The sequence below is a fragment of the Balaenoptera acutorostrata genome, chromosome X (genome assembly GCF_949987535.1).
Source record: "Balaenoptera acutorostrata chromosome X, mBalAcu1.1, whole genome shotgun sequence".
Taxonomy (NCBI): Eukaryota; Metazoa; Chordata; class Mammalia; order Artiodactyla; family Balaenopteridae; genus Balaenoptera; species Balaenoptera acutorostrata.
The window spans coordinates 132,886,029-132,913,532 of NC_080085.1; the positions used below are offsets into that span (position 1 = coordinate 132,886,029).

Below are 27,504 nucleotides of genomic sequence, written 5' to 3' on the forward strand. Positions count from 1 at the left end.
CCGCCCCGCCTCTTCCGCCGCCGCCGTGGGAATGGAAACATCTACCCCACGTGCCGGAAGCCAGCTAGCGCCGACGGCGGCGCGCCACTCCGCGTCCTACCGAGCCGAGCCCCTACGGGTGTCATCGCGAGAGGAGCTCGCCGAAATGGCCGCAGCCAGTCAAGGTAAGGACGAGCGCGCGCGCCGGTGGCGCCGCGAGGAGCCGACTTCCCGGGCCCCGGAAGGGGACGGGCTCCGCGCCTCCCAGGCCCAGCAGCGCCCCTGGGGGGGCCTGAGCGCCGCAGGGGCGGGGAGGGCGCCCGGAGCTCGTCCGTGGCCCGGCCGCTCCCGAGGTCCGGCCAAGGTCAGTGGCCTGGCTGGAACCGAACTTGCCCTCAGTGTTGTCTCCGGCCGGGCTCCTCCGCCTTCCGGCCCCGCCCCCGACAGCCTCGGCCTGGAGACATTTTGTCCCTGTTCCCGGAAGCACTCTGGCACCTTGAGACTAACGCAGGTTCTTTGTCCCTTTGGACTGTCATTTCAAACACCCGGCCGGCATCTTTCCGCGTGCAGGCCGCCTCTACTTGCGCTATTGATGGTTTTGAAAGAGTACACGTGGTATGGTTCTTGGAAATCGCCTATTTAGTCCGCGCAGTGAAGGGAAGAGTCCGTGAAAAAAAAAAAAAGCCTGTAATAAAATACACAGTGGACCACGTCTTTCAGTTGTACTTCTTATCTTACTTCTTTGAATGCTTCAGGCTATGTTCAGTTCAGTACTGGCTCACAGAACCATTATCAAAAACTCAATTATATAAATTTAAGATTACATAAATTATGTTAAAAACAGTGAAAATGCTCAAAATTTATTACTTCCTTATTGTTTGCCATGTTTAGTTATTATCTGTACTCTTGAGGTTGTGGACATCTGTTGTGTCTGTGTGGTGGAAATAACGTAGCGTGATAAGCCGCGTCTCTTGCCAGCTCTGCGTTCAGCGCTGTCACACTTCAGTGACGTCACACCCTGGATGTTGGTATACACTACTAGTCAGCCCTCCCCCCACCCCAGCGCGCTTGTGAAACGTTTACTTGGGGACTTCACTGGCGGTCCAGTGGTTACGCCTTTGCTTTCCAGTGCAGGGGGTGCAGGTTCCATCACTGATCGTGGAACTAAGGTCCCACGTGCCTCCCGGCCAAAAAGCCAAAGCATAAAACAGAAGCAATATTGTAACAAATTCAATAAAAACTTTGAAAATGGTCCAGATTTTAAAAAAATCTAAAAAAACCCAAACCGTTTACCAGCACACCTGAATTGAGGTGACTCAGGTGTTGGAATGCACAGTGGAATTATTTTCCTGCAGAGCAGACTGCCCTTATTTAGTTAAAATGTGTAGGTTGCTCAGATATTTGCACCTAGGAAATTGTTGGGAGAAACTTTGAGGCTGACATTAGGAATTTCAATCTTTATCATATTGATGATCACATAATACTGTAATCATTGCTTTCCTGGGCTCACAAGCAAGGCTGCTGACTGGTCAGCATAGTGCTTAGTAGTGTGTGTTGAATGACTGAGTGACCTTGGGTGAACTCAGTGTCTCTGATTTGATCCCTTTTGGCTGGAGCCCTCTATTGAGCTAAGGAGCTTGTTAAAATGACATTAAAACAAAACTCAAAACTCATTCTTGTTTTCAGTGATGTTCTTTAACCCAGGGAGGGAGTTTCTTCTTCAATACAGCAGTAATGTTTTGTTGTTACGTTAGAACAAAAATTTTCATTTAACTACTTGTGAGGCCATAGAAGGCCCAGTTCCTTAAACATCCATATTTTGGTTTTGCTAAATTGGTATCTATGGTCCATCTTGAATTCTTCAATTATATTTTGTGTATTGTGTAAAGTAGGGATTGAGGGTTTTTTTGTTTAGTACACATACCTAATAGTTCTAACACAATTTGTTGAAAGGACTTTCTTTCCCTATTGAATAACTTTGGTGCCATGTGAAAATCAAATGACTGCATGTGTAGATCTACTTCTAGACTCTATATTCTCTTCCACTGATATATTTTTATATGCTTAGGTCAGTTCTACGCTGTGTCAAATAGGGTACTTTTATAAGTCCTGAAATTAGTTACCTGTGTGTTACTGTAGCTTTATAAGAAGTCTTGAAATTCTTTGAACTTTGTTGTTTTTTTCCCCACAGTTGTTTTGGCCACGGGTGGCACATTGTATTTTCCTAAGTGATTGCAGCAGTATCTCCCCATTCCACATGTGGTTTTTTTCCGTGTGACTTTGACACTCCTCCTGCTGAGTACTGGGGTCTATATTCCCTCTTGAATCTGAGTGGAAGTTTGTGACTGCTGCCACAGAATACAGTGGAAGCAACACTGCATGGCTTTGGAGGCTCGGTCTGAAATGGTAATATAGCTTCTGCTGAGCCCCTGAGTTTCCTCACTCTCTTACTCCCTTTCTTGGGACAGGCACCCTTGACCCTAGCCACCATGCTGTAAGGAAGCCCAAACTAACCCAGAGCAAGGCAGCCTGGATGTGTGAATGTAGTAGGTGATTCCAGACGCCTGCCTGTAATTCTTCCAGCTGAAGCCACAGACGTCATGCAACAGAGACGAGCTGTATCCTGTCTGAATTCCTGATCCATAGAGTCTGGGAGCATAGAAAGTGATTGTTTTGCTCTGTGAATGAAGTTTTGGGGTAATTTGTTGTACAGCCATAGTAACTGGAATACTACTCTAGGTCCTTTGTACTTCCATATACATCTTAGAGCCAGCTTCTCAATTTCTAGGTAAAAACTTACTTTTTGATTGAGATTGCAACTCTGCAGTGTTTCCTTATTTACAGTGTAGAGTTCTTTTGCCTCTTTCACTAAATTTATTTTCCCACACAGAGAGGGATTAGACATTTTGTTAAAACTCTTTCCATTTTTGGGCAAATAAATCACCCTCTGAGCCTCTACTTCTTGATTACAAAATGGAGTTAATAAATAGTACCTTGTTCTGTACCTACTTTGTTCTGTGTATTTAATTATATATACATGTTTATTCCTTAACACATTGCCTGGTAAATAGTAACAGCTCAATTAAACGTTACATCTTTTTTTTAACATCTTTATTGGAGTATAATTGCTTTACAATGGTGTGTTAGTTTCTGCCGTACAACAAAGTGAATCAGCTATACGTGTACATATATCCCCATATCCCCTCCTTCTTGAGCCTCCCTCCCACCCTCCCTATCCCACCCCTCTAGGTGGTCACAAAGCACCGAGCTGATCTCACTGTGCCACGCAGCTGCTTCCCACTAGCTATCTATTTTACATTTGTAGTGTATATATGTCAGTGCTACTCTCCCACTTCATCCCAGCTTACCCTTCCCCCTCCCCGTGTCCTCAAGTCCGTTCTCTATCCTGCCCTGCCACTAGGTTCATCAGTACCATTTTTTTAGACTCCATATATGTGAGTTAGCATACGGTATTTGTTTTTCTCTTTCTGACTTATTTCACTCTGTATGACAGACTCTAGATCCATCCATCTCACTACAGATAACTCAATTTCATTGCTTTTTATGGCTGAGTAATATTCCATTGTATATATGTGCCACATCTTCTTTATCCATTCATCTATTGATGGACACTTAGGTTGCTTCCATGTCCTGGCTATTGTAAATAGAGCTGCAGTGAACATTGTCGTACGTGACTCTTTTTGAATTATGGTTTTCTCAGGGTTACCTCCTATCTTTATTATCACTGGAGATACACATAGTACTGAGAATTTGTGAATTTGTGGGCTATTGAATAGTATTGAGTTACTCCTGAAAAGGAGAGGCAAATGAAGAAAACCCATTTCATTTAGGATGCATTATTAAGTATTACTACCAGTTTTTCCTAGGTCCTTTTGGTTGTTTTTAAATTTCAGGGGAAAAACTAGAGTACAGATTCTAAATTGTCTAGGTTTTTTTCCTCTGAGATATTTGTTGATTTTAGTCTGATTTTCAAAAGTTGCTGGTCAGAATTTCAGAGTCAGTTTACTCTTTAAAATAGATTAATATTTAGATGTCCTTATTACAACTGTCTCTGTTTCCTTAAAAATCTCTTTATCTAGGTTAGGAATGTTAGTGATTTATTGTAAAAGTAACTTTTCTTATTCAGTATCTTAACTCTTGTAGGAAACTTTGAGGGAAATTTTGAGTCACTGGACCTTGCAGAACTTGCTAAAAAGCAGCCATGGTGGCGCAAGCTGTTTGGGCAGGAATCTGGGCCTTCAGCTGAAAAGTATAACGTGGCAACCCAGCTGTTAATTGGAGGTGTCACTGGATGGTAAGTGATGTAAAAGATGTCCAGTATCCTTTTTTGCATGACTCAGTGTTGAGGTTATAGGAACCATCTCTTTTAACCAATGAAAATACATTGACTTGTGAAATTGATCACTTAATGAAGAGTATACATCTAAACATAATGTTAAAGTGCTATTTAATGGTTACACATAGTATTTACTACATGCCAGGTACTATTTTAGATATTTATATAGGTATCTCATTTCCTTCTCACAGCTCTGAAATTGTTATTGTTATTATCTATCCTCATTGAATAGAAACTAAGGCTTAGAAAGGTTTACTTGACCAGGGCCACATAGTAAGTGCTTTCTGTCACTATAGATCGCTTTGCATCTTCTAGAATTATATACAAATGGAATTATACAGTATGTATTCTTTTTTGTCTGGCTTCTTTCACTGAGCATACTAATTTCGAGGTTCATCTGTGCTGTTGTGTGTATCACTAGTTCATTGCTTTTTACTGCTGAGTAGTAGTCCGCTGTATGGATGAACTAGTTTGTTTATCCATTCCCCTTTGATGAATATTGGTTTGTTGGCACTTTTGGGCTAAAATGCTGTTAACATTTGTGTACAAGCCTTTGTATGAACATATGCTTTCATTTCTTTTGGGTAAATATCTAGAAAGAGTTAGGCTGAGTCATAGTAGATGAATGTCTTAACTTTTTAAGAACCTGCCAAGCAGTTTTCTAAAGTATCGTCTTACATCTTACATCTCCCCTAGCAGTGTATGAGGGTTCCAGTTTCTCTACCTCTTCACTAACACTTGGCATAATGTCCTTTTTTTTTTGAAGTATAATTGATTTACAGTGTTATATTAGTTTCAAGTGTGCAGTGTAGTGATTCAGTATTTTTGCAGATTATACTCCATTAAAAGTTATTATAAGATAATGGCTGTACTTCCCTGTGCTATACAATATATCCGTGTTGCTTATCTATTTTATACATAGTAGTTTATAGTTCTTAATCCCCTACCCCTATCTTGCCCCTCCCCACTTCCCTCTGCCCACTGGTAAACACTATTTTGTTTTCTATATCTTTCAGTCTGTTTCTGGCATAATGTCTTTTTTTTTTTTTTAATTTTTGGCTGTGTTGGGTCTTCGTTTCTGTGCGAGGGCTTTCTCTAGTTGCGGCGAGCGGGGGCCACTCTTCATCGCGGTGCGCAGGCCTCTCACTATCGCGGCCTCTCTTGTTGCGGAGCACAGGCTCCAGACACGCAGGCTCAGTAGTTGTGGCTCACGGGCCCAGTTGCTCTGCGGCATGTGGGATCTTCCCAGACCAGGACTTGAACCCGTGTCCCCTGCATTGGCAGGCAGATTCTCAACCACTGCACCACCAGGGAAGCCCCATAATGTCTTTTTGATTACAACCATCCTAGTGGCTGTGAAGTGATATCTCATTGTGGTTTTAATCTACATTTTCCTGATGAATAATGATGTTGAGTATCTTTTCATGAGCTTATTTTTGCTCTCCATATGTCTTTGGTGAGGTATCTGTTTAGATATTTTCTACATATTTTTACTGGGGAGTTGGTTTTCTCTCACTGCTGAGTTGTGAGAGTTCTTTATGTATTCTGGACACAAGTCTTAGATATGTGATTTGCAAATATATTCTTCTACTTTGTAGCTTATTATCTTGACAGTGTCTTTCAATGAACAGAAGTTCTTAATCTTGAAATACAGTTTATCAACTGTCTGTTTTATAGCTCTAGCTTTTGGAGTCATGTCTGACAATATTTGCCTAATCCAGGGTCACCAAGATTTTCTTCTGTGTTTTCTTCTATATGATATATAGGTTTAGATTTTTCATTTAGTTCCATGATCCATTTTGATTTACTTACTGTATATGTTGTAAGGTAGGAATCCAAGGTCTTTTTTTTTGCATATGGATATCTGATTGTGCCCACATGATAATGTTGAAAGACTATACTCCTCTACACTGAATTGCCTTTGTACTTATGGTGAAAATCAATTGACTATATGTCTTCTTTGTTAAACTGATTTGTCTGTCTTGGTGCTAATATCACACCGTTTTTTTTTTTTTAAAGGAATTCCTTTATTTTTATTATTTATTTATTTTTTAATTTTTGGCTGTGGTGGGTCTTCGTTTCTGCGCCAGGGCTTTCTCTAGTTGCGGCAAGCGGGGGCCACTCTTCATCGCGGTGCGCGGGCCTCTCACTGTCGCGGCCTCTCCTGTTGCGGAGCACAGGCTCCAGACGCACAGGCTCAGTAGTTGTGGCTCACGGGCCCAGTCGCTCTGCGGCATGTGGGATCCTCCCAGACCAGGGCTCGAACCTGTGTCCCCTGCACTGGCAGGCGGACTCTCAACCACTGCGCCACCAGGGAAGCCCTATCACACTGTTTTGATTACTGTAACTTTATAATAAGTCATGAATCAGGTAGTGTAAATCTTACAACTCTGTTGCTTTTCAGAGTTGATTTGACTGTTCTAGGTACTTAGCATTTTCATATGAATTTTAGAATCAGCTTGCTGCTGATTTCTACAAAAACCCTGGTGAGATTTTGACTGGGATTGCATTGATCCATAAACGTGGTTTATCTCTCCATTTGACTGGGCCGTGCAGCTTACAGGATCTTAGTTCCCCGACTAGGGATTGAACCCACACCCTCAACAGTGAAAGCGCTGAGTCCTAACCACTGAACTTCCAGGGAATTCCCTGTTTAGGTTTCTTTTAATTTCTCTCAACAATGCTATGTAGGTAGGTCTTTCACATCTTATATCAGATTTATCCCTAAATATTTCATATTTTTGATGTTATTGTAAATGCTATTACTTTTTAAATTTCACTTTCTCATTGTGCATTGCTTATATTATAGAAATGCAATTGATTTTTGTATATTGATCCTGTATACTGCAATCTTGCCAAAGTCACTTACTAGTTTGCAGAGTTTGGGGGTCCCTAAGACTACCCTCATGTTTGATAATTCCCTAGGAGAATCCACAGAACTCACTGAGAGCTGGTATACTCATGGTTACGATTTTTTACAGCAAAAAGATACAGATTAAAATCAGCCAGGGCTTCCCTGGTGGCGCAGTGGTTAAGAATCTGCCTTCCAATGCAGGGGACATGGGTTTGAGCCCTGGTCTGGGAAGATCCCACATGCCGCGGAGCAACTAAGCCCGTGCACCGCAACTACTAGAGAGAAGCCCGCGTGCTGCAATGAAAGATCCCACATGCCACAATGAAAGATCCCAAGGGCCGCAACTAAGACCCAACACAACCGTAAATAAATAAATAAATAAATAAATATTAAAAACAAAATCAGCCAAAGGAAGAGGAACATGGGGCAAAGTTCAGGAAAGTGGAGTCTATATGTTTAAAATGGGTTTCTTGGGACTTCCCTGGTGGTCCATTGGGTAAGACTCTGCGTTCCCAATGCAGGGGGCCCGGGTTCGATCCCTGGACGGGGAACTAGATCCTGCATGCATGCCACAGCTAAGAAGTTCACACTGCATGCCGCAACTAAGAGCCCACATGCTGCAACTAAGAAGTCTGCATGCCGCAACTAAAGATCCCACATGCTGCAACTAAACATGCTGCAATGAAGATCCCCAGTGCTGCAACTAAGACCTGGCACAGCCAAGATAAATACATACATAAATATTTTTTTAAAAACAGTTCTTTAATATGGGTTTCTTATAGGCAGCATATAGGTGGGTCTTCCTTTTTTTAATCCAATTTTACAATCTTTTCATTTTAATTAGGGTGCTTAGACTATTTACCTTTAAGTTTATTTTTGTTATCATTGGGTTTAAATTTACCATCTGGGTGTTCTGTTCTTTATTTTCTTTTGGATCAAATATACGTGTGTGTAATAAAAATAGGTATAATGTGTATGTGTGTATATATATATTTTTTTTTTTAAATTAAGGTGAAATTTACATAACATGAAACCAACCATCTTAAAGTGTACAATTCAGCGGCATTTAGTACATTCACACTTTTGTGTAACCACTGCCTCTCTTTAGGTTCAAAACATTTTCATCACCCCAAAATAAAACCCCATCCCCGCTGAGCAGTTACTCCCCATTCTCCCCTCTCCCCAGCCCCTGGCAACCATCTGTCTGCTTTCTGTTTCCATGGATTTACCTATTTTATATAAATAGAATCATACAATATGTGACCTTGTATGTCTGGCTTCTTTCACTGAGTATCATGTTTTGTTTTGGTTTGGTTTTTTGGGACCGCACCGAGTGGCATGTGGGAACTTAGTTCCCCGACCTGGGATTGAACCTGTGTCCCCTGCAGTGGAAGCAGGGTGTCTTAACCACTGGACCTCCAGGGAAGCCCCCTGAGCATCGTGTTTTTGATGTTCATTCACATTGCAGTGTGTGTCAGGACTTCTTTCCTTGTTATGGCTACATCTCGCCAACACTTATTATTTTCATTAAAAAAAAACATTATAGCCACCTTAGTGGGCATGACATGGGTGTGAAGTGGTGACTGACGATGTTGAGCATCTTTTCATGTGTTGGTTGGCCATCTGTACATCTGCTTTGGAGAAATTGAGTTGTTTGTCTTTCTGTTCTTGAGTTGTAAGAATTCTTTATATGTTTTTGATATTAGGTTCTTACCAGACATGACTGCAGATATTTTCTTCTATTCTTTAAGTTGTCTTTCCACTTTCTTGATAATGTCCTTTGATGGACAAAAGTTTTGAATTTTGATGAAGTCGAGTTTATTCGTTCTTTTTGGTTCTTTTGTTGCTTGAATCACATATTTTTCATAATTCTGTTTCTGCCCCTTCTTGGTTTATTACCTATGTCTCTTAATTGTGTAATTTTAATGGTTGCTTTAGGTTTTATAGGATGTATCTTTTACTTATCACAGTCTATCGTCAAGAGATATACCACTTCATGTAGAGTGTAATGCTCTTACAACAGTATACTTCTGGGACTTCCCTGGTGGCCCAGTGGTTAAGACTGTGCCTTCCAATGCAGGGGGTGTAGGTACAATCCCTGGTCAAGGAGCTAGGATCCCACATGCCTCACAGTCAAAAAACCAAAAACATAAAACAGAAGCAGTATTGTAACAAATTCAATAATGACTTCAAGAATGGTCCACATCAAAAAAATCTTAAAAAAAAATAAAACAGTATACTTCCATTTTACCTTTTACCCTTGGTTTTCATTGTCATACATTTAACTTTTACATTTTTTCATTAAATATTTAATTCTTATATTTTTAAATAATGAAAATGAAACCTTTCATATTTACCCTTATAGTTTATTTCTTGTGCTCATCATGCTTTTGTGTGTATGCAGATTTCCATCTGGTATCATTTTCCTCCACTTTTAACATTCTTTGTACTTTTGGGCTGCTGGTGATGATTTATTTTTCAGCTTTTGTATATCTGAGAAAGGTCTTCATTTCATCTTTGGTTTTTGAAAGATATTTTTACTGGGTATAGAATTCTAGATTGACAGGGTTGTTTCTTCCCCCAGTACTTTAAAAATGTTCCATTATCTTTTGTCTTGCATTATTTTCTATGAGAAATGTGCTATCTCTGAATTTTATTCCTCTGTACCTAATATGTCCCTCCCCCCGCCTTTCAGGCTGCTTTTAAGATATTTATCATTTGTTTTGTGCTTTGAGTTCATTAAGCTGTTTAGATCTATCAATTTATAGTTTTCATCAAATTTAGAATATTTTCTCATTATTCAAATATTTTCTATCCTTCAGCAGTTCTAGTTAGACATATTATTACACTGCTTGAAATCTTCCTGTAGTTCACTGACACTGTTTATTTTTTTTAACTTTTTATTTTGAGATAACTGTAGATTCACAGGTGCTTGTTAAAAATAATCCAGAGAGCCTGTGCACCACAACTACCGAGCCTGCGCTCTAGAGCCTGCATGCCACAACTACTGAAGCCTGCGTGCCTAGAGCCCATGCTCCGCAACAAGAGAAGCCACCACAATGAGAAGCCTGCACCCCAGCAAAGAGTAGCCCCTGCTCACCGCCACTAGAGAAAGCCCGCGCGCAGCGATGAAGACCTAATGCAGCCAAAAATAAATAAAAATAAATAAATACATTTTAAAAAATGCAAAAAAAAATCCAGAGAGCCCATCCTCCAGTTTTCCCCAGTGTATAACTATATTTCAATATTACAACCATGTTCATGTATTTTTCTGTTTCATTTTGATAGTTTTTATTGCTATGTTATGTTTACTAATCTTTACTTCTACAGTATCTAAACTGCTGTTAGTTCCATCAAGTACAGTGTTCATCTCAGACATATAGTTTTCATCTGTAGAAGTTTGATTTGTATCCTTTTAAAATATGTTCCTTGTCCCTACTTACTACGTGGAATCTTTCCTCCAGCTTCTTGAACATGGAATACAATCATAATAACTTCTGATGTTTTTGTCAGCATTCTGTCATTTGTGCCATTTCTAGGTTGCTTTCAGTTGACTTCGTTTTTCGTCATTATGGGTCTGTTTTCCTGCTTTGCCCGCCTGGTAGTTTTTAATGGAATGACAGTATTGTGAATTTTACCTTATTGGGTGCTAGATATCTTTTTTATTCTTATATAATTGAGTCTTGATTCTTGTTCTGGGACACATTTACACATGGCTTTAAAAAAATTCCACATGTGTTCTGTACCTTACTCTACAGAACTAATTTTAAAGATAAAATTAAAAGAGACTGAGAAGAAAATTGCTGGAGTTTATATATACTTCATTTTTTTCTCCCAAATTTCTTTGGAGGGGAAAAACACCTTTATCCATGTTAGGTTTTTGAAAAAAAGATCGGAGAAATAAGAGCTAGTTAACGATCCAGTTGGTTGCCTTTATCATGAATGAATCTTAGCTGCAAAATGTCAGTTAATGCCTTCACGTCAGGGACTTAGGGCCAGTGGATACAGGGTACAGGCAGTTTACTTCAGCTTATAATCACATTTAAGAATTAAGATGAGTCCTAACGGTTTATTTACTAGTCCTATCACTTCTCCAGTTTAGGAGTCCCTTCTGAGATATACCTAGCTTTTGTTTAAAAACATTTAAAATCCTTGTGCGGTCCTCCATGCAATGTTTTATTGATATTGATATATTTTTTCTCCTACTGAAGTGTACCAAGTGGTAGGTGGTAGGAAATGAGGGCAGAGAGGTAAAGGGAGCCTAGATGTAAGTGTAGGGCTTTATACGCCATCTTCAGGGCAGAGTTTTCTGTTAAGAGCCATGTGGTAAGTGTTTTAGGCCTTGCCAGTCACGCGGCCTGAGTCGCACCTGCTCCGCTCCGCCGCTGTAGTGAGACAGCGGCTGTGGACAGTATGTTAGGAGTTGGTGTGGCCGTGCGCCTGTGAAACGTGACTTACAGACCGAGGCAGCAGGCCAACTGGGCTCCCCCGCCATGGTTTGTTTGCTGAGCCTTGTTCGAGAAGGACCGTATGTTGAGAATAGACTCCCAGGGGCTAAATGGAGGCCAGGGGACCAGAGAAGAAGCTCTAACAATGCTCGTGTGTTTTGGATCACGATGCCGACCAGAGAAGATGGCACTGAGAGCCTGTCCCTCATCCCGTGCGGCCACTCTGGCCTCATACACAGTCATGTGTTTACTCACTTCACCAAGAGTTCTCAGGGCTGCTCCCTCCCTGCCGCCATTTCTCTCCCATATCGCCGACTGGGGTCTCTGCTTTATCTTTTCCTTTGTTGATACATTCTTCACAGTGTAGCCAGAGTCATCTTTTCAAAACACGGCTTGGGAGTTTAAGGGATCTGCTCAAGACCACAAAATGAAGTGAGTAGTAGAGCCAAGATCTGAGTCAGGGTCTTTCTGAGGTCAGAGCCTCTGCCGTTTCCTCGTTCTGGAGGGTTCGGGCTTTATGCCTGGAGTAGGAAGGAGCTGGATCATCCCAAGGTAAGTAGGCTCTGAATGTTGTTAGAAGTCCATGCTTGTGTTTGTCTGACAGCTTGTTAACTTGATCTTTGTAGGTGCACTGGTTTCATATTCCAGAAGGTTGGAAGGTTGGCTGCCACAGCTCTGGGAGGTGGATTCTTCCTGCTTCAGGTCTGTATGTGGAGTGTTTCCCTGGCCGTCGTCACACACAGTCCGGGCTCTGTTACTTTAGACGGTTTCATGTACCATTTGAAATGCTAGTAACCTTTTGAGTCAGACTTCTTCAATTACTAGGTGGATTACATTTTGTCATTTATAACATGGGGACACGTGCATATCCCTTACCATAGCTCCCTTCCAGGGTTTTCAAGACCACTTGAAATATGAAGCAAGTGTGATTTCAGAAATCCCAGGTGTGATGCAAGTGCCCTGTGATATGATTTATTCTTAGACACTAAGTCGATGCGAGACATGAGGGCTAAATGACACTGGTCAGATGGCCTCTGCTGGCCCTTGGCGTGGAGTTTGTTTTTGAACCACCGGCTGCCGGTTCCCTGAGGCTGCTGTGTACAGTTGGTTTGCAAACTTGACTCCACGTTGGAATCACCTGGGAATTTTATAAAACACTGGTGCTTGGGGCCTGCCCCCCACCTCTGTGTGATTTCACGGGCGGTAGGCCTGCTTGGATATCGGAGTATTTTTAAAGTTGCAGGTGGTTCTGAGGTGCAGCCAAGCCAGAGTGTCCGGACCCGCAGCTCTTTGTCTCCTCTCGAAGGTAGCAGCCCTCATTTTAGCAAGGTCGTCCCACGTTAGAATCACAATTTGAGTGAGTTTTCCAGGTGCGTCAGGTGAAAACGAAGTGTGTGGAAGAGGCCAGAAGAGGCCCGCTCATGACTGGTGGGCCGGGGTGGGTGTGGTACAGCATCACTGCATCACAGATGCCCTCAAAACCCAATGCTTGAAATGACCATCTTTTTATCATCTCAGTTTCTGTGCCTCAGCAATTCGGGGAGGGGAGGGTGGGCGCTTGGGCTGGCAGCCTCAAGGGGTTCTAGCCAGAGGGGACTGGAGCTGGGTGAGCAGGGAGCTGGGGCGGGTCCAGGCCTCTCCCTCCCCTCCCTCCCTCGGGTCTCAGCTCCTCCTGCAGCCTCAGTGCTCCAAGCGCCCTTGTTTCAGAAACATGGTGAGAGCTGCCTGCCCGTTTCTGCCCAAGCCTGGGAACTCCATAGCATGACTCCGGCAGCATCCTGCTTGCGACTAGCGAGGCACCAGCAGCTGCTCCCGGACCCGTTCCCTGTGTAGCTTCTTGGCTCCCTCCCTGTGGCTGTGAGCAGACAGGCCCCTCCTCACCCCTCCTGTTGCCTTCTGGGTTGCAGTCATCTTTCCTTCCTCGCACCCCTTCAGATGCAAGTGCGGTGACAGCTCTCTTGCACTAGACCCACAATCCTGTTCTGTCCCTGTGGTTTCCCTGAGTATCTTCATATTGCTTTGAAATGCCTTAAGCTGAGTGCACCCTCTGTTTCTTTTGGGGGTTCTGACTGACAGAAGTAATGGGCATTAGAATAATCTCCAGGAAGGACCCTCGCACTGGGATTCTGGTATTGCTTGGGTCAGATGTGCAAGGAGTGCAGTGCAGGTGGGACATGGGGGTCTGTGCTGTGCACGCATGTGCCCTGTCACCAGGGCAGTCACGATGTTGGGAGATCAGGGGTGTGGTTTGACATAAGGATCCAGTTTCCTTTCTTTCATCCAGATTATTGTCCCAGCAGCATTTAGTGAATGTCTTCCTTTTCTCAATATTTGTACCGTTGCCTTTATCATATATCAAAGTTCATATATGTGTGGCTCTGACTCTACTTTCTGTATCTACTGAGCCTTGATAGTTGGCAAGACAAGTTCCTCCACATATTCTTCAGGATCGTTGTGGCTGCTTTTGTACTTTTGCTTCTCCATCTAAATTTTAGAACAGGCTTGTCAATTCCTTTCAAAGATTCTGTTTAAATTTTGATTGGGGGACTTCCCTGGCAGTCCAGTGGTTATGACTCCATCCACGCTGCCATTGCAGGGGGCGCGGGTTCGATCCCTGGTCAGGGAACTAAGATCCCGTGTGCCGCACAGTACACCCAAAAAGAGGGGAAAAAAAGAGAAGAAAAATGTTTGACTGGAATTGCATGGGAACCATATAGATAAATTGGGGGAGAATTAATATCTTTTATGATATTGTATCGTCTAGCTGTGAACACAGGCTTTCTCTCCATTTATTTAGGTCTTCTTTAATGTCTTTGCCTAGACTTTTGTTATTTTTTTCATATAGATCTTGTCCATCTGTGGTTGAGTTTTATTCCTAGATACCTTATAAGAGCTTTAGTTGCTCTTGTGCTTTTCCCCGGGCACTCACCCTGAGCCCTAAAGCTGTCTCCCAGTTGGACTCAGAGTGATACAACTACTGATGTAGAACATCTTTTCATGTGTTTATTTACTGTCCAGATCTCCTTTTTGGTGAAGTATCTATTCAGGTCTTTTGCCCTCTTTTAAATTGGGTTGTCTGTTTCTGTACTTTTTATTCTGTCCTATTAATCTGTGTGTCTTCTCCAATACCACACTGTCTTGATTGCTGTAAAATCAGGTAGTGTGATTTCTCCAACTCTGTTCTTTTTCAAAATCGTTTTGGCTGTTCTAGTTCCTTTGTCTTTTCATACACATTTTAGAACCAGCTTGTTTACATATCTATAAAACATCTTGCTGGGATTGGGATTGCAATAACTCTGGCTTAATCATTTCTCTTTGAGTTCTTTCTTCAACAAACATTTTGTAGTTTTCAGTGTACAGATCCTATATGATTTTTGTTTAGATTTGTACCTAGTATTCGATTATTTTGCAGCTATTGTAAAATCATAAATTTCATTTCCATTTCCAATTCAGATTGCTAGCATATAGAAATACAATTTATTTTGTGTGTTTATCTTGTAGTGTACAGCCTTGCTAAACTCGCTTTTTGTGTGTAGGAGCTTTTGTTTGTTTTTTGTTGGATTCTTTGAAATTATGTAGACAAACATGTCTACAAATAGTGACATTTTGACTTCTTCCTTTCTGATCTGGACGCCTCTTACCTTATGTTCTTCCTTGTTGCACTATGACTTCATTTCCAGCACAGTGTTGAATAGGAATAGAGACAGTAGACATCCTTGCCTTTTTGTTAACATTGGATGAAACTATTCAGTCCTTCACCAGTAAGTATGATTGACGTTAGCTGTATGTTTGTAGATGCTCTTTATCAAGTTGAGGAAGTTCTCCCTGTTTCTGTTTTTCCAAGAGCTTTTACAGGAATGTGTGTTGAATTTTGTCAGAATGTTTCTGAGTCCTGCCTGAAGTCTAGGCCAGGTGATACCTTAGGAAATATGGGAAGTACACGGCTCTGGGCTTCTCCAGTCAGAGGCTCTTGTTTTCTTCCGAGCCCCCAAGTAGCTGTTCAATGTACTTCGTCCTGTGGGAGAGACAGGGTGGAGTGACAGAATCGGAACTTGGATGTCGTGTACGACTTTTGAGATCCAGCTATGTTGCTGCTACAAGTAGTCTGTTCTTTTTAGTGCTGAGCAACATCTTGTTGTGTAAACATGACACAATTTGCTTATTCATGCATGTGTGGATGGACATTTGGTTTATTTCCAGTAAAGCTGCTGTGACAAGAGCTGCCATTCTGGGTATAGCATAATGGCACGTGCAGTTTCAGTGTTGGCAGATGATGCCAAACCGCTCCCCTAAAAGGCTGCTGGTAGACGCCCTCAGTAAGGGTGTGATAGGAGTGTCCATTTCCCACCTCCTTACCAACACTGTATATTTTCAGTATTTTAATCATCTCCAATCTGATTTAAAAAAGTACAGTAACTCATTAATTTTATAGAGATGGGTAAGAGTATAGATAAAGCGAAAGGATTGCCAGCAGTCATCGAAGGGCAGTGTGCGGACTTCCGTCGGCAGGCATAGGGCCTCGCACATAGGGTGGATGCTGAGTGGCTGTGGGGCGAATGTCGCTGTAATACAAAAAGCTGGATGGCAAATACCTCCAAAGATAGAGACTCAGAAGGGTTTTTGGTAACAGATTCCAGGGATTGATCCTGCGTTTCTCCTTTCTTGCTGTTGTTTCTTAAACTAAAGCTTGCGAACCACACTGGCTACATCAGAGTAGACTGGCGGCGGGTGGAGAAGGACGTGCAGAAAGCCCGGGAGCAGCTGAGGATCCGCCAGAGCGGCCGGACGCCCGCGGGGGCCACAAGCAGAGCGCAGGAGGTGAGGCCTTGTGTGCGCAAGCGGGGTAGACACACCACATGCCAGCCTCAGGTGGGGTGTCCTCACCTCAGCGGCATTTTAAAAGGTTAAACCCACAAGGACCAGTAGCTTCGGTGACTTTTACTGCAGGCACACACGTGCTTTGAGCGTCCCTCGAACAGGTTCCTGGTGGGACGGGAGCAGCAAGCGAGGAGGAGGAGGGTGTAGCTTTTACAGCCACGCTGATCGTTTCGAGTCATGTTTTTGTCTCCACGCACACACATCTCTGAAATGTCCAGAATGTGTAGCCCAGGGGTTCACAAGCTTTTTTTGTAAAGGGCCAGATGGTACATGTTTTCAGCTTTGTAGGCATCGTGATCTCTGTCACAACTACTGAACTCCACCGTGTAGCGTGAAAACAGCCATAGACGATGGGTAGGCAGGTGGGTGTGGCTGCGTTGCAGTGAAAGTTTATTTAAAACTAGGTGACCGGCTGGAGCTGGCCCACGGGCTGTAGTTTGCTAACCTCTGACCTAAGGCAGAAAATCAGGTCAGATTATACTGGAGGGACAGCGTCAGTCGCTGTTAGACTGAGGAACAAGTCCTGAGAGCACGTGAGGGGATTAAGAAGAGACGGGGTCAAGAGGGTGGTGTACAAGCACACACACACTTTATTTCCCATCAAAACTCTTTTTATAGATTGCAGTAGGCAATACATGTTTTTGTTAAAATCACAAGACAGAATCATCAGACAGTATTTCCTTAATGTTGAAGTTATAGTACAAAACATTCCGCGAACCAGAATATAAACATGCGTGAGAACAGACTGTGATTACCAAAATATGCCAAGGACAAACTATAGTTAGAGAAACCACAAGCAACCTCACGGGCCAAGACTCATATCTTCTCTAATAACTCTTCCGGCCCTGTCAGGAATTAAGCAGGACTTTGCCATGCTTTAAGCTGCAAGGACTGTGTCAGCTTGCAGCTGGTTCCCGACAAGACAGGAGAAGGGCTTCTTTTTTAAAAGGATGTATTTTGTCACTTCTTTATTACCTTTGGAAAAATGTCAAATGTCCCAAACATATAAGTGCACTTAACCGGGGAGAAATAAACCAGGATCAAGGTGTCAGGAAGGTGCCTGGTTAAACCTACAAGGACCAAGAGAACAGGAAGGGAATACCAGGAGATAAGAAATATTAGCAAATGTTTGAACGTTGGAAAGCAGATAGATGAGTGGTAGATAACTTAGCAGAGGGACTTCCCTGGTCCGGTGGCTAAGACTCCGCGCTCCCAGTGCAGGGGGCCTGGGTCCAATCCCTGGTCAGGGAACTAGATCCCGCATGCCACAACTAAAAGATCCTGTGTGCCGCAACTAAAAAAAAAAAAAAGATCCCACATGCCACAACTAACACCTGGTGCAGCCAAATAAATAAATATTTTTTTAAAAAAAATGACATTCCCTTTAAAGAAGAAAAAAAGAAAAAGACGATTCTGTGTAGTGGCGAGTGCTCAGCCAAAGGTGTCCATTGCCAGAATACTACTCAGCCATATAAAAGAAGGAAATTTTGCCATTTGCAGCAACATGGATGGACCTAGAGATTATCATACTGAGTGAAATAAGTCAGACAGAGAAAGACAAACACCATATGATATCACTTACATGTGGAATCTAAAATACGACACAAATGAATCTATGAAACAGAAGCAGACTCCCAGACATAGAGAACAGAGTTGTGGTTGCCAAGGGGGAGGGGGTGGGGAGGGATGGAAGGACTGGGAGTCTGGGGTCAGCAGATGCAAACTATTATCTAGAGGACGGATAAACAACAAGGTCCTACTGTAGAGCACAGGGAACTATACTCAATATCCTGTGATAAACCATCATGGGAAAGAATATTGAAAAGATCGCATATATATGTAGAACGGAATCAGTTTGCTGCACAGCAGAAATAAACACAACATTGTAAATCAACTACACTTCAATGAAAAAATGAGCACATCTTACTTTATGTAAATTATACCTCAATAAAGTGTAGTAAGATGGAAAAGTTCAAAAAGAAGAACAAAAAACCCCTCAAATAAATAAATTTCTTATAAAAAAAAAGCTGTCCATTTCCCAGAGTGGAACGTGGCATTTGTGCACTTAGATAAGTCCCTCCCGCTTCCTCCCTTCCTTCCATCCCTCCTCAAGCTCAAGGTTATGAAACTTACACTTTTTTCACTTCAAAATTTTTTTTATTTTTCAGACATTTACAAAAGTAATACATGATTGTTGAAAACTTCTTTAGTGATACAGGAATGTATATAATAAAAAGTATAAGGTTAACGTTTGATTAGAACCGACTGTTGCCTTACAGTGGGCACTTATTATAAACTACCCAGAAGGTTTGGAATTGGTTCCTTCCACAAATGTTTGTAGTATCCTTCTTTGTGGCCTGGCCCCCACAGGCCCCAGGGAGAGTGGCTGGTTCCCCCTGAGAGCCCGTAGTCATATTTGGGGAGCAGGAAATGAAAATGTTCGGGTCAGTGTTTAGCAGCAAGGAGGCCATTGGTGATTTCTGCGAGAACAGTTACAGTCAGGTGGTGGAGTTGAGAGCCAAGGTTGAGCAAGTTGAGGAATGAGTAAAGATGATGAATGAAAGAAGTGATGTCAGGAAATTGTATGATTTTTTTCATTCCCCCTGAGGGCAGACGGCAAGAGACAATGCGTCAAATAGGGAAATATAGTTCCAGTCAAGTCGGGGAGGAGTGAAGACACAGGCACAGTGGGAATGAGGGGGCTCGAGGGTCCCAGGAGGCTGGGTGGTGGAGTGGGAAAGGTCGGGGTGGGGTTAGGGAGATGAACCCCTGTACTTAAGTCCAGGAAACCAGTAGGCCAGGCTACAGGGTGTATTCCCCTCGTGAATACTTTTCTATGGTAGCACTTGGGAGAAAGTTCCCTCTGGGATGGAGGTCGATAGAGCACATGCCCTCAACAAAATACTAGCAAACAGAATCCAACAACACATTAAAAGGATCATACACCACGATCAAGTGGGATTTATCCCAGGGATGCAAGGATTCTTCAATATACGCAAATCAATCAATGTGATACACCATATTAACAAATTGAAGAATAAAAACCATATGATCATCTCAATAGATGCAGAAAAAGCTTTTGACAAAATTCAACACCCATTTATGATAAAAACTCTCCAGAAAGTGGGCATAGAGGGAACCTACCTCAACATAATAAAGGCCATATATGACAAACCCACAGCAAACATCATTCTCAATGGTGAAAAACTGAAAGCATTTCCTCTAAGATCAGGAACGAGACAAGGATGTCCACTCTCACCACTATTATTCAACATAGTTCTGGAAGTCCTAGCCACGGCAATCAGAGAAGAAAAAGAAATAAAAGGAATACAAATTGGAAAAGAAGAAGTAAAACTGTCACTGTTTGCGGATGACATGATACTATACATAGAGAATCCTAAAACTGCCACCAGAAAACTGCTAGAACTAATTAATGAATATGGTAAAGTTGCAGGTTACAAAATTAATGCACAGAAATCTCTTGCATTCCTATACACTAATGATGAAAAATCTGAAAGAGAAATTATGGAAACACTCCCATTTACCATTGCAACAAAAAGAATAAAATACCTAGGAATAAACCTACCTAGGGAGACAAAAGACCTGTATGCAGAAAACTATAAGACACTGATGAAAGAAATTAAAGATGATACCAACAGATGGAGAGATATACCATGTTCTTGGATTGGAAGAATCAACATTGTGAAAATGAGTATACTACCCAAAGCAATCTACAGATTCAATGCAATCCCTATCAAATTACCAATGGCATTTTTTACGGAGCTAGAACAAATCATCTTAAAATTTGTATGGAGACACAAAAGACCCCGAATAGCCAAAGCAGTCTTGAGGCAAAAAAATGGAGCTGGAGGAATCAGACTCCCTGACTTCAGACTATACTACAAAGCTACAGTAATCAAGACAATATGGTACTGGCACAAAAACAGAAACATAGATCAATGGAACAAGATAGAAAGCCCAGAGATTAACCCACGCACCTATGGTCAACTAATCTATGACAAAGGAGGCAAAGATATACAATGGAGAAAAGACAGTCTCTTCAATAAGTGGTGCTGGGAAAACTGGACAGCCACATGTAAAAGAATGAAATTAGAATACTCCCTAACACCATGCACAAAAATAAACTCAAAATGGATTAGAGACCTAAATATAAGACTGGCCACTATAAAACTCTTAGAGGAAAACATAGGAAGAACACTCTTTGACATAAATCACAGCAAGATCTTTTTCGATCCACCTCCTAGAGTAATGGAAATAAAAACAAAAATAAACAAGTGGGACCTAATGAAACTTCAAAGCTTTTGCACAGCAAAGGAAACCATAAACAAGACGAAAAGACAACCCTCAGAATGGGAGAAAATATTTGCAAATGAATCAACGGACAAAGGATTAATCTCCAAAATATATAAACAGCTCATTCAGCTCAATATCAAAGAAACAAACACCCCAATCCAAAAATGGGCAGAAGACCTAAATAGACATTTCTCCAAAGAAGACATACAGACGGCCACGAAGCACATGAAAAGATGCTCAACATCACTAATTATTAGAGAAATGCAAATCAAAACTACAATGAGGTATCACCTCACTCCTGTTAGAATGGGCATCATCAGAAAATCTACAAACAACAAATGCTGGAGAGGGTGTGGAGAAAAGGGAACCCTCTTGCACTGTTGGTGGGAATGTAAATTGATACAGCCACTATGGAGAACAATATGGAGGTTCCTTAAAAAACTAAAAATAGAATTACCATATGACCCAGCAATCCCACTACTGGGCATATACCCAGAGAAAACCGTAATTCAAAAAGACACGTGCACCCGAATGTTCATTGCAGCACTATTTACAATAGCCAGGTCATGGAAGCAACCTAAATGCCCATCAACAGACGAATGGATAAAGAAGTTGTGGTACATATATACGATGGAATATTATTCAGCCATAAAAAGGAACGAAATTGAGTCATTTGTTGAGAAGTGGATGGATCTAGAGACTGTCATACAGAGTGAAGTAAGTCAGAAAGAGAAAAACAAATATCGTATGATAGAGCACATGCGTGGGAAGCTGTAGGAATGTGAGAAAATAAAGTTTCAGAGGAGGGTGTATGGATAGATGGACAGACGTGTGGGCGGGAGCAACGTGTGGACAGGTTTGGAGGAGAGACCAGTTTACTGAATGTGGTGCCTTCTCTCTTTGCAAAGTCCCGCCTGAAAAGCATCCCTTGAATGTGATCGCTGCACTAGCACCCCGCCACTACCTTATCCAAAGACACGTCATCTCACCTTCTGATCTGCGTCCTGCTTCCTAATAATATCCTCAGCAAAGTAATCCATTGTGCTGTCTTCTGTTCCTAGGTGGTGTCATTTGTGAAGAAGAATGTTCTAGTGACTGGTGGATTCTTTGGAGGCTTTCTGCTTGGTATGGCGTCCTAAAGAGGATGACTTCACTTCCTTATTCCTGGTTTTTCCAGCCAGCAGCCTCTTCACTCCATCGTAGGATAGCAAGTCTCTCCTCTTCGTCCTCTTCTCCCTCTTCTCCCGTGCCTTCCTCCCTGCCATGGCGTATCTGAATGGCTTCTGTAGGCATCTGTTGGTACAAGTGGATAACGGCCCCACCATGACCTTGACGGCAACGGAAGAGACAGTGGACGTTAACTCTTCTCCCAGCACACTCCCCCCTTGACTAATCTGTAGGTCAGCAAGAATATTCCTTTCTCCCCTAGGTAAGATACTTAGCAGAACATGGTACAAGATGGCTCGCCATGGAGCATGAGCGGATCCTCAAAGGTTGTCCCAAACTTGATTTGGAAAAGAAGTAACAAGCATATAAGATACCTTACTATGTTCTGCATGGAAAGGAACTGAATACATTTGCCTTTAAGCATGAAAGATTTTGGTATCTTGGCGTCTACTTTCTTTTGTAGTAGATTTTAGGTTACAGAACGAGAACTACTTGTACTGGCTCTAATTATCCTGACAAAATGGGGCATGTGCACTACAGTTGAAAAATCTGCATATGGAATGAACTTGTACTAAAGATACATATGCTGAGCAGAAGGTATTGTGTTTGGTGGGAAGGTCTTTAGGGAAACCAACCAATAGATACATTTAGGATGGTCACTTAGAGGCATTCAGGTATTATCTAGGGATGTTTTCCATCATACAGGATAATGCATCTCATGATGGTTTCCAAAGGATTTATTTATGGTAAAATAAGTGACTTTAGGTGGAAGAGGGAAGAAGCTCTTGGATTTTTATTTAATAGAAAAGGTTTTGAGCTTTGAAATGTGGAATATTCTTTACCTCTTGTCAAAACATCAGGGGTAGCTGTAGCTCCTCTGTGCCAATTCTACTATTTAACCAGTTAGTATGAAATATATAACATTTGAACCAGAGTTTTTAAATGGTGACATTCCAAGCATTAAGAATTAAGAACAGTAGCAATAGCAACAGCACATGTGAAATAAATTATTTCTATCATCAAAGGTAATCTGCTGTCTCAGGATGACCCCAACTCTTAGAATTTTTCTTTAAAATAAAAGTTTATAGATATACCCATGCTTAGAAACTTAACACATTTTTCTATAATGGCCTTCTATTGTACCATCTAGAATATCCACTGCAGGAAGGCAAGGCTTGTGTCTTCACCATTATATCCATGGAGCCAAACACTTAATAAGTACTCAGTATCTGTTGAATATATGAATAATGAGCTCATAGAAAAGTATCTGGAAAAGGCACTGATCCACAGGATTTGTGAGACTTCATGAGTTCTGAAAATTCGGAAAACTTGGAATAAACTTCTTAAACTTGCAGGTGATCCCTTGCAAAATGTGTGTTTTTAAGGCTTTCCTTTTAAAATGTTTGCCTTTTAACTTACCTTGGGAATGATGTATTGAATTTGGAAATTGTAGCTACTAGTGGATGTGTGGAATTTTTTAGAATTCATCCATTTGCATTTTTCTCCTTATGTTATGGTAGTATTTTAAGGCAACATTAAGTTGTCTTGCTTGTAACATGTATGAATTATATACAAATCATAACGGTATGAGCCACATTGTTCCATATTTTTATAGAAGAACTCAAATTTTTTTTCACTTTTTATTATGGAAACATTCAAACATGTATAAAAATACAGAAAATAGTACAATGACCCCCATCTGTCCATCACCCACCTATAATGATCATCAAATTATAGCTTGTTTTATCAATCGTTTTGAAACAAATACCAAATGTGTCATTTTATTATATTTTGGTATGTGTCTGTAAAAGGTAAGAAGTCATCTTAAAAATCATAAGTGCAATACCCTATCATCATAACCATCTGACCCCACTCAGACCCGTGGAATGGGGGCTGCAGGTAGTGGGGTGGGGTGGCCTTTCTCCATCTGTTTTTCCTGTGATTATTGGTGATGACAAAGATTAGCAGGTTGCTCTAAGCTGCTTTGAGCGGGTTATAATAGAGAATAGACTGAAGTAAGATTCTAGCTTTCACCTGAGGGACGTGGTTGAGGTCAGTGTCTCGGGTTGGCCTCACCCTATTGCAGTCAGGATGGCCTTGAGTTCTGCCCGCTGAGTGGGGCCACCACGGGTGGCCGGGCAGAGTGGGTGCTGAGGTTGAACAGTGGCGGTGCTCTGGTGCTCGTCACTGGTGGCATTTCGGAGAGCTCCCCCAGGCAGTTAGGGGAGCCTCTAAATGGAGGCCCTGTTGTCAGCAGCTTTGCTTCAGGTGAAGTGAGAGGTTTCCCCCCAAAGAACAGCTGCCACCCCTTCACGCAAAACTGAGACACCAGGACCAGGCAACTTCACCCATGGATACTCTGTTTCCATGTGACTGGCAAGGCCTGTTTCATGATGCATTTTTCTCCAGTACCCAGAATCCAATAACATGCTGCGCCTCCTTAGTGATGGGGGGCTGAAGAGATGGCAGATTTTCTTTGACTGACAGAGGGATTAAGCGTTTTCAGTCGTCACTTTGACCGTGTTTGGGTTTTGGCTCCCCTTGTTCGGGGCTTCCCTATCTGTAGTTGGGCCTGGACCAGAGAACCTCTGACAGCTGGTGGCCAGAGTGCCTATGAGGGTCTTCTCCCTTTTTGCTGTTCACCCCAGAGCCCCCGTGTCCTCCTTCTCTCCCCTCCTGGCATCCCTGCCACTCTGGACCACCCTTGAGCCCAGCGTCCCTCCTTGTGATGCTCCAGGTGGGATGGGGAGCTGTAAGCAAAGGAGGGGGACAGGGATCGGGCATTTCTGCTTTCCGGCTGCTGCCCGCTCAGGGCCAACAAATAGACTCCCGTGTCTTCAGTCTTGCTAAGGCTCTGTATCCTCACTGCTAACACGGTTTGAGCTTGGGGACACCTCCGCCTGAGTGGCCCCATTGTCATGAGTGTCACTGTCATTGACTTTCCTCCGGCTGCCCATCCGGGCCACTTCTCTGCTCCCGCCCCTCAGCCTCCCGACACTCATTAACAGACTGACAGCCCTCCCTACTGGACTTGGCAGACACAGGACATGACTAAAGGAGTGAATCTTACATAATTCTAGCTAACATACTCTTGGGGTGGGTGCTCATGGTTTTGAAATGCTTAACTACTGTGAAAATGTTCTCTCCATCATCTTTTTGTTTGACTTTTGCCGGAAAGATGGACATGACTAATGGTTGCGCTCTTATTTGAAACCTCTACTTTTGTGTAGTTTGGGAGATGTAATAAATTTCTGATTGAAAAAAATGGTGTAGGGATAGATTTTAAATATCTGAGAATCATTAATGTTTCACGATGAAACATTAGTTTCTTCTCTCAGGGAAATTTGCTCACGGCCAGGTTTGGACCCTGCAGGCAAAATTAGGCTGCTCCCCTCTCTGCTCCCTCCACCAGCTCACCAGCTTCATTTCTTTGTCATGGTTCTAGGTCTGGGGGCTTCTTAAGCACTTACACAATAGTAGTGTGATCTCTTGGAGAATTGGGCAGAAAACATACCTTATTCTGGACCTGATTTCCCAGAAATCATACAGTGTGGCTTATGTCTCTGATACTTGATACTTAAGGAATCGTGAATTTCAAGAGCACTATTTTTCTAGCGAAAACCGAGTGTTGCACTTTCTTCACATTTTTAGAAAACTGTAAAGTCAGCTTATTGAAACACCAAAACTACCGTCGTGAATTTGAAATGGTAAAAAATGCCGTTATGATGACTGAGAGCTGTGGGTCGCAACCTTGCTTGCCTGGCTGCCGTCCTGGAGGCTCTGGTCGCACTGGTAGCGGCGGGGCAGCCTCATATTTGAGGAGCATCTGAAGTTGGGAACCACTGAACTACAGACTTGGAAGCTGGTGTAATAACATCACAGCTCTGCTGAACAGGCCTTTAATGCCTTTTAAATTAAGTGCCATACAATTTCAGATGCCTTCCAAATACTGAACAGAGTATAATATTAGTTTATTAAATGTTATAAGAATCGTGTGGAGTGGATGCATGAGTAGCATGATGGCCGACCAGGGCCTTCTGTCATCAGTGGATGTAAAGCTCTTGGGCAGAAGGTTGTTGGGTACTGAAGTGTTCATATGGTGCCAACATGTCATCACCCCACAAATGACCTCCCATGACCAAGGGAAAACCACCTTTCCAGTGGAGAGGTGTGTCTCAGTCACTGGTTAACCAAGTGATGAAACTTAGCATCACTCAGAGCCCACTTACAGCAGGCTTTTAAGAAGTCTCTAAATAGAGGATGAGATCATATTTCTCACCTTCCCAGCTCTTCCCTGAAGACTGAGATTCAGTGCTAATCATGGTCCCTAATAAATAAAAAACAGTTGGTAAGTGTTAAGCTTCTTTGATGTCTCTTTTATTTCCCTGTATGTCATAGTAATAGCTAAGAAGAATAAGATTGAAATCAGTGTCTGCTAATAGATGTTGAATGAAACTGAGACAGTACTGAGTTTAAAGATAGGAAGGAATAATTGCTTGAAGCTTTAGGAGCCCTAAAGAAAGGAGTATACTTGGGGAAGAAATTAGAAGTCTGAAACTTGAGTAGTTAACTCAATAAAAATAATTTTGTAATAAAGCACAGGAGAGCAATCTCTTTGATCATGTAGTGATTGCTAATGTGAATCCAACATCACTATCAACTGATACTTTTAAATGTAATTTAGATTTGTATATGATGTAAATGTAGTTATAAAATGTTTCATTAAATTGTTCTACTATTAACACAAGACTTCAAATGATTTTATGAGAATATAGCACTCTTTCCCTAGTTTGTGGACCAAACATCTCTTAAGGCAGCATTTCTCCAAGTCTCAGGAGGATGTTCCCCTCCCCTGAGAGATGCTATCTGCAAAACGGGTTTGCTGGTACAAGTTGGCAAGTATTGCATACAGTAGTCCTTTCCAAAGAATCATACTTCACATGAGCATATGAAAAGCTTTGAAGTCTTACAGGAAAGAAACCTGTTTACTTCTGTGTAACCTAGCATTCCCAAACTTACCTTGCCAGGCAAGCCTTTTTTCCACCTGTTACAGCAATTCCTAGAAATGCTGCTTTAAAGAACACTTGGTCTCAAAACAGTAATGGTATTTATTTGAATATCAGGGACTATCTTAGTTTGTTCACAGCAATGTAGCTTCTCTCTAGCATGCTGGCAGAGGGAAGGAGGGATCCTCCCTGTTATGGATTGAATGTTTGTGGTTCCTCAAATTTCATGTTGAAATCCTAACCCCCAAGGTGATGGTATTTGGAGGTGGGGTCTTTGGAGGTGATGAAGTCATGAGCACAAGGCCTTCGTGAATGGGATTAGTGCCCTTATAAAATAGACCCCAGAGAGCTCCCTTGTCCCTTCCTCCATGTGAGGACATGGCAAGAAGACAGCCACCTATGAACCAGGAAGAGGGCCCTCACCAGACACTGAATCTGCCAGCACCTTGATCTTGGACTTTCTGCCTCCAGAACTTTGAGAAATAAATGTCTGTTGTTTGA

The 27,504-nt window shown here is 42.2% G+C and overlaps 1 protein-coding gene across 1 annotated transcript; it reads left to right on the plus strand.

Moving 5' to 3' along the window:
• On the plus strand, positions 1-27,504 carry FUNDC2 (FUN14 domain containing 2). The gene is made up of 5 exons (XM_057538103.1): positions 1-164; positions 4,144-4,294; positions 12,265-12,340; positions 16,325-16,456; positions 21,892-27,504. The coding sequence occupies exons 1-5, from the start codon at positions 32-34 to the stop codon at positions 21,967-21,969; spliced, it is 570 nt and encodes a 189-aa protein (XP_057394086.1). The 5' UTR covers positions 1-31; the 3' UTR covers positions 21,970-27,504.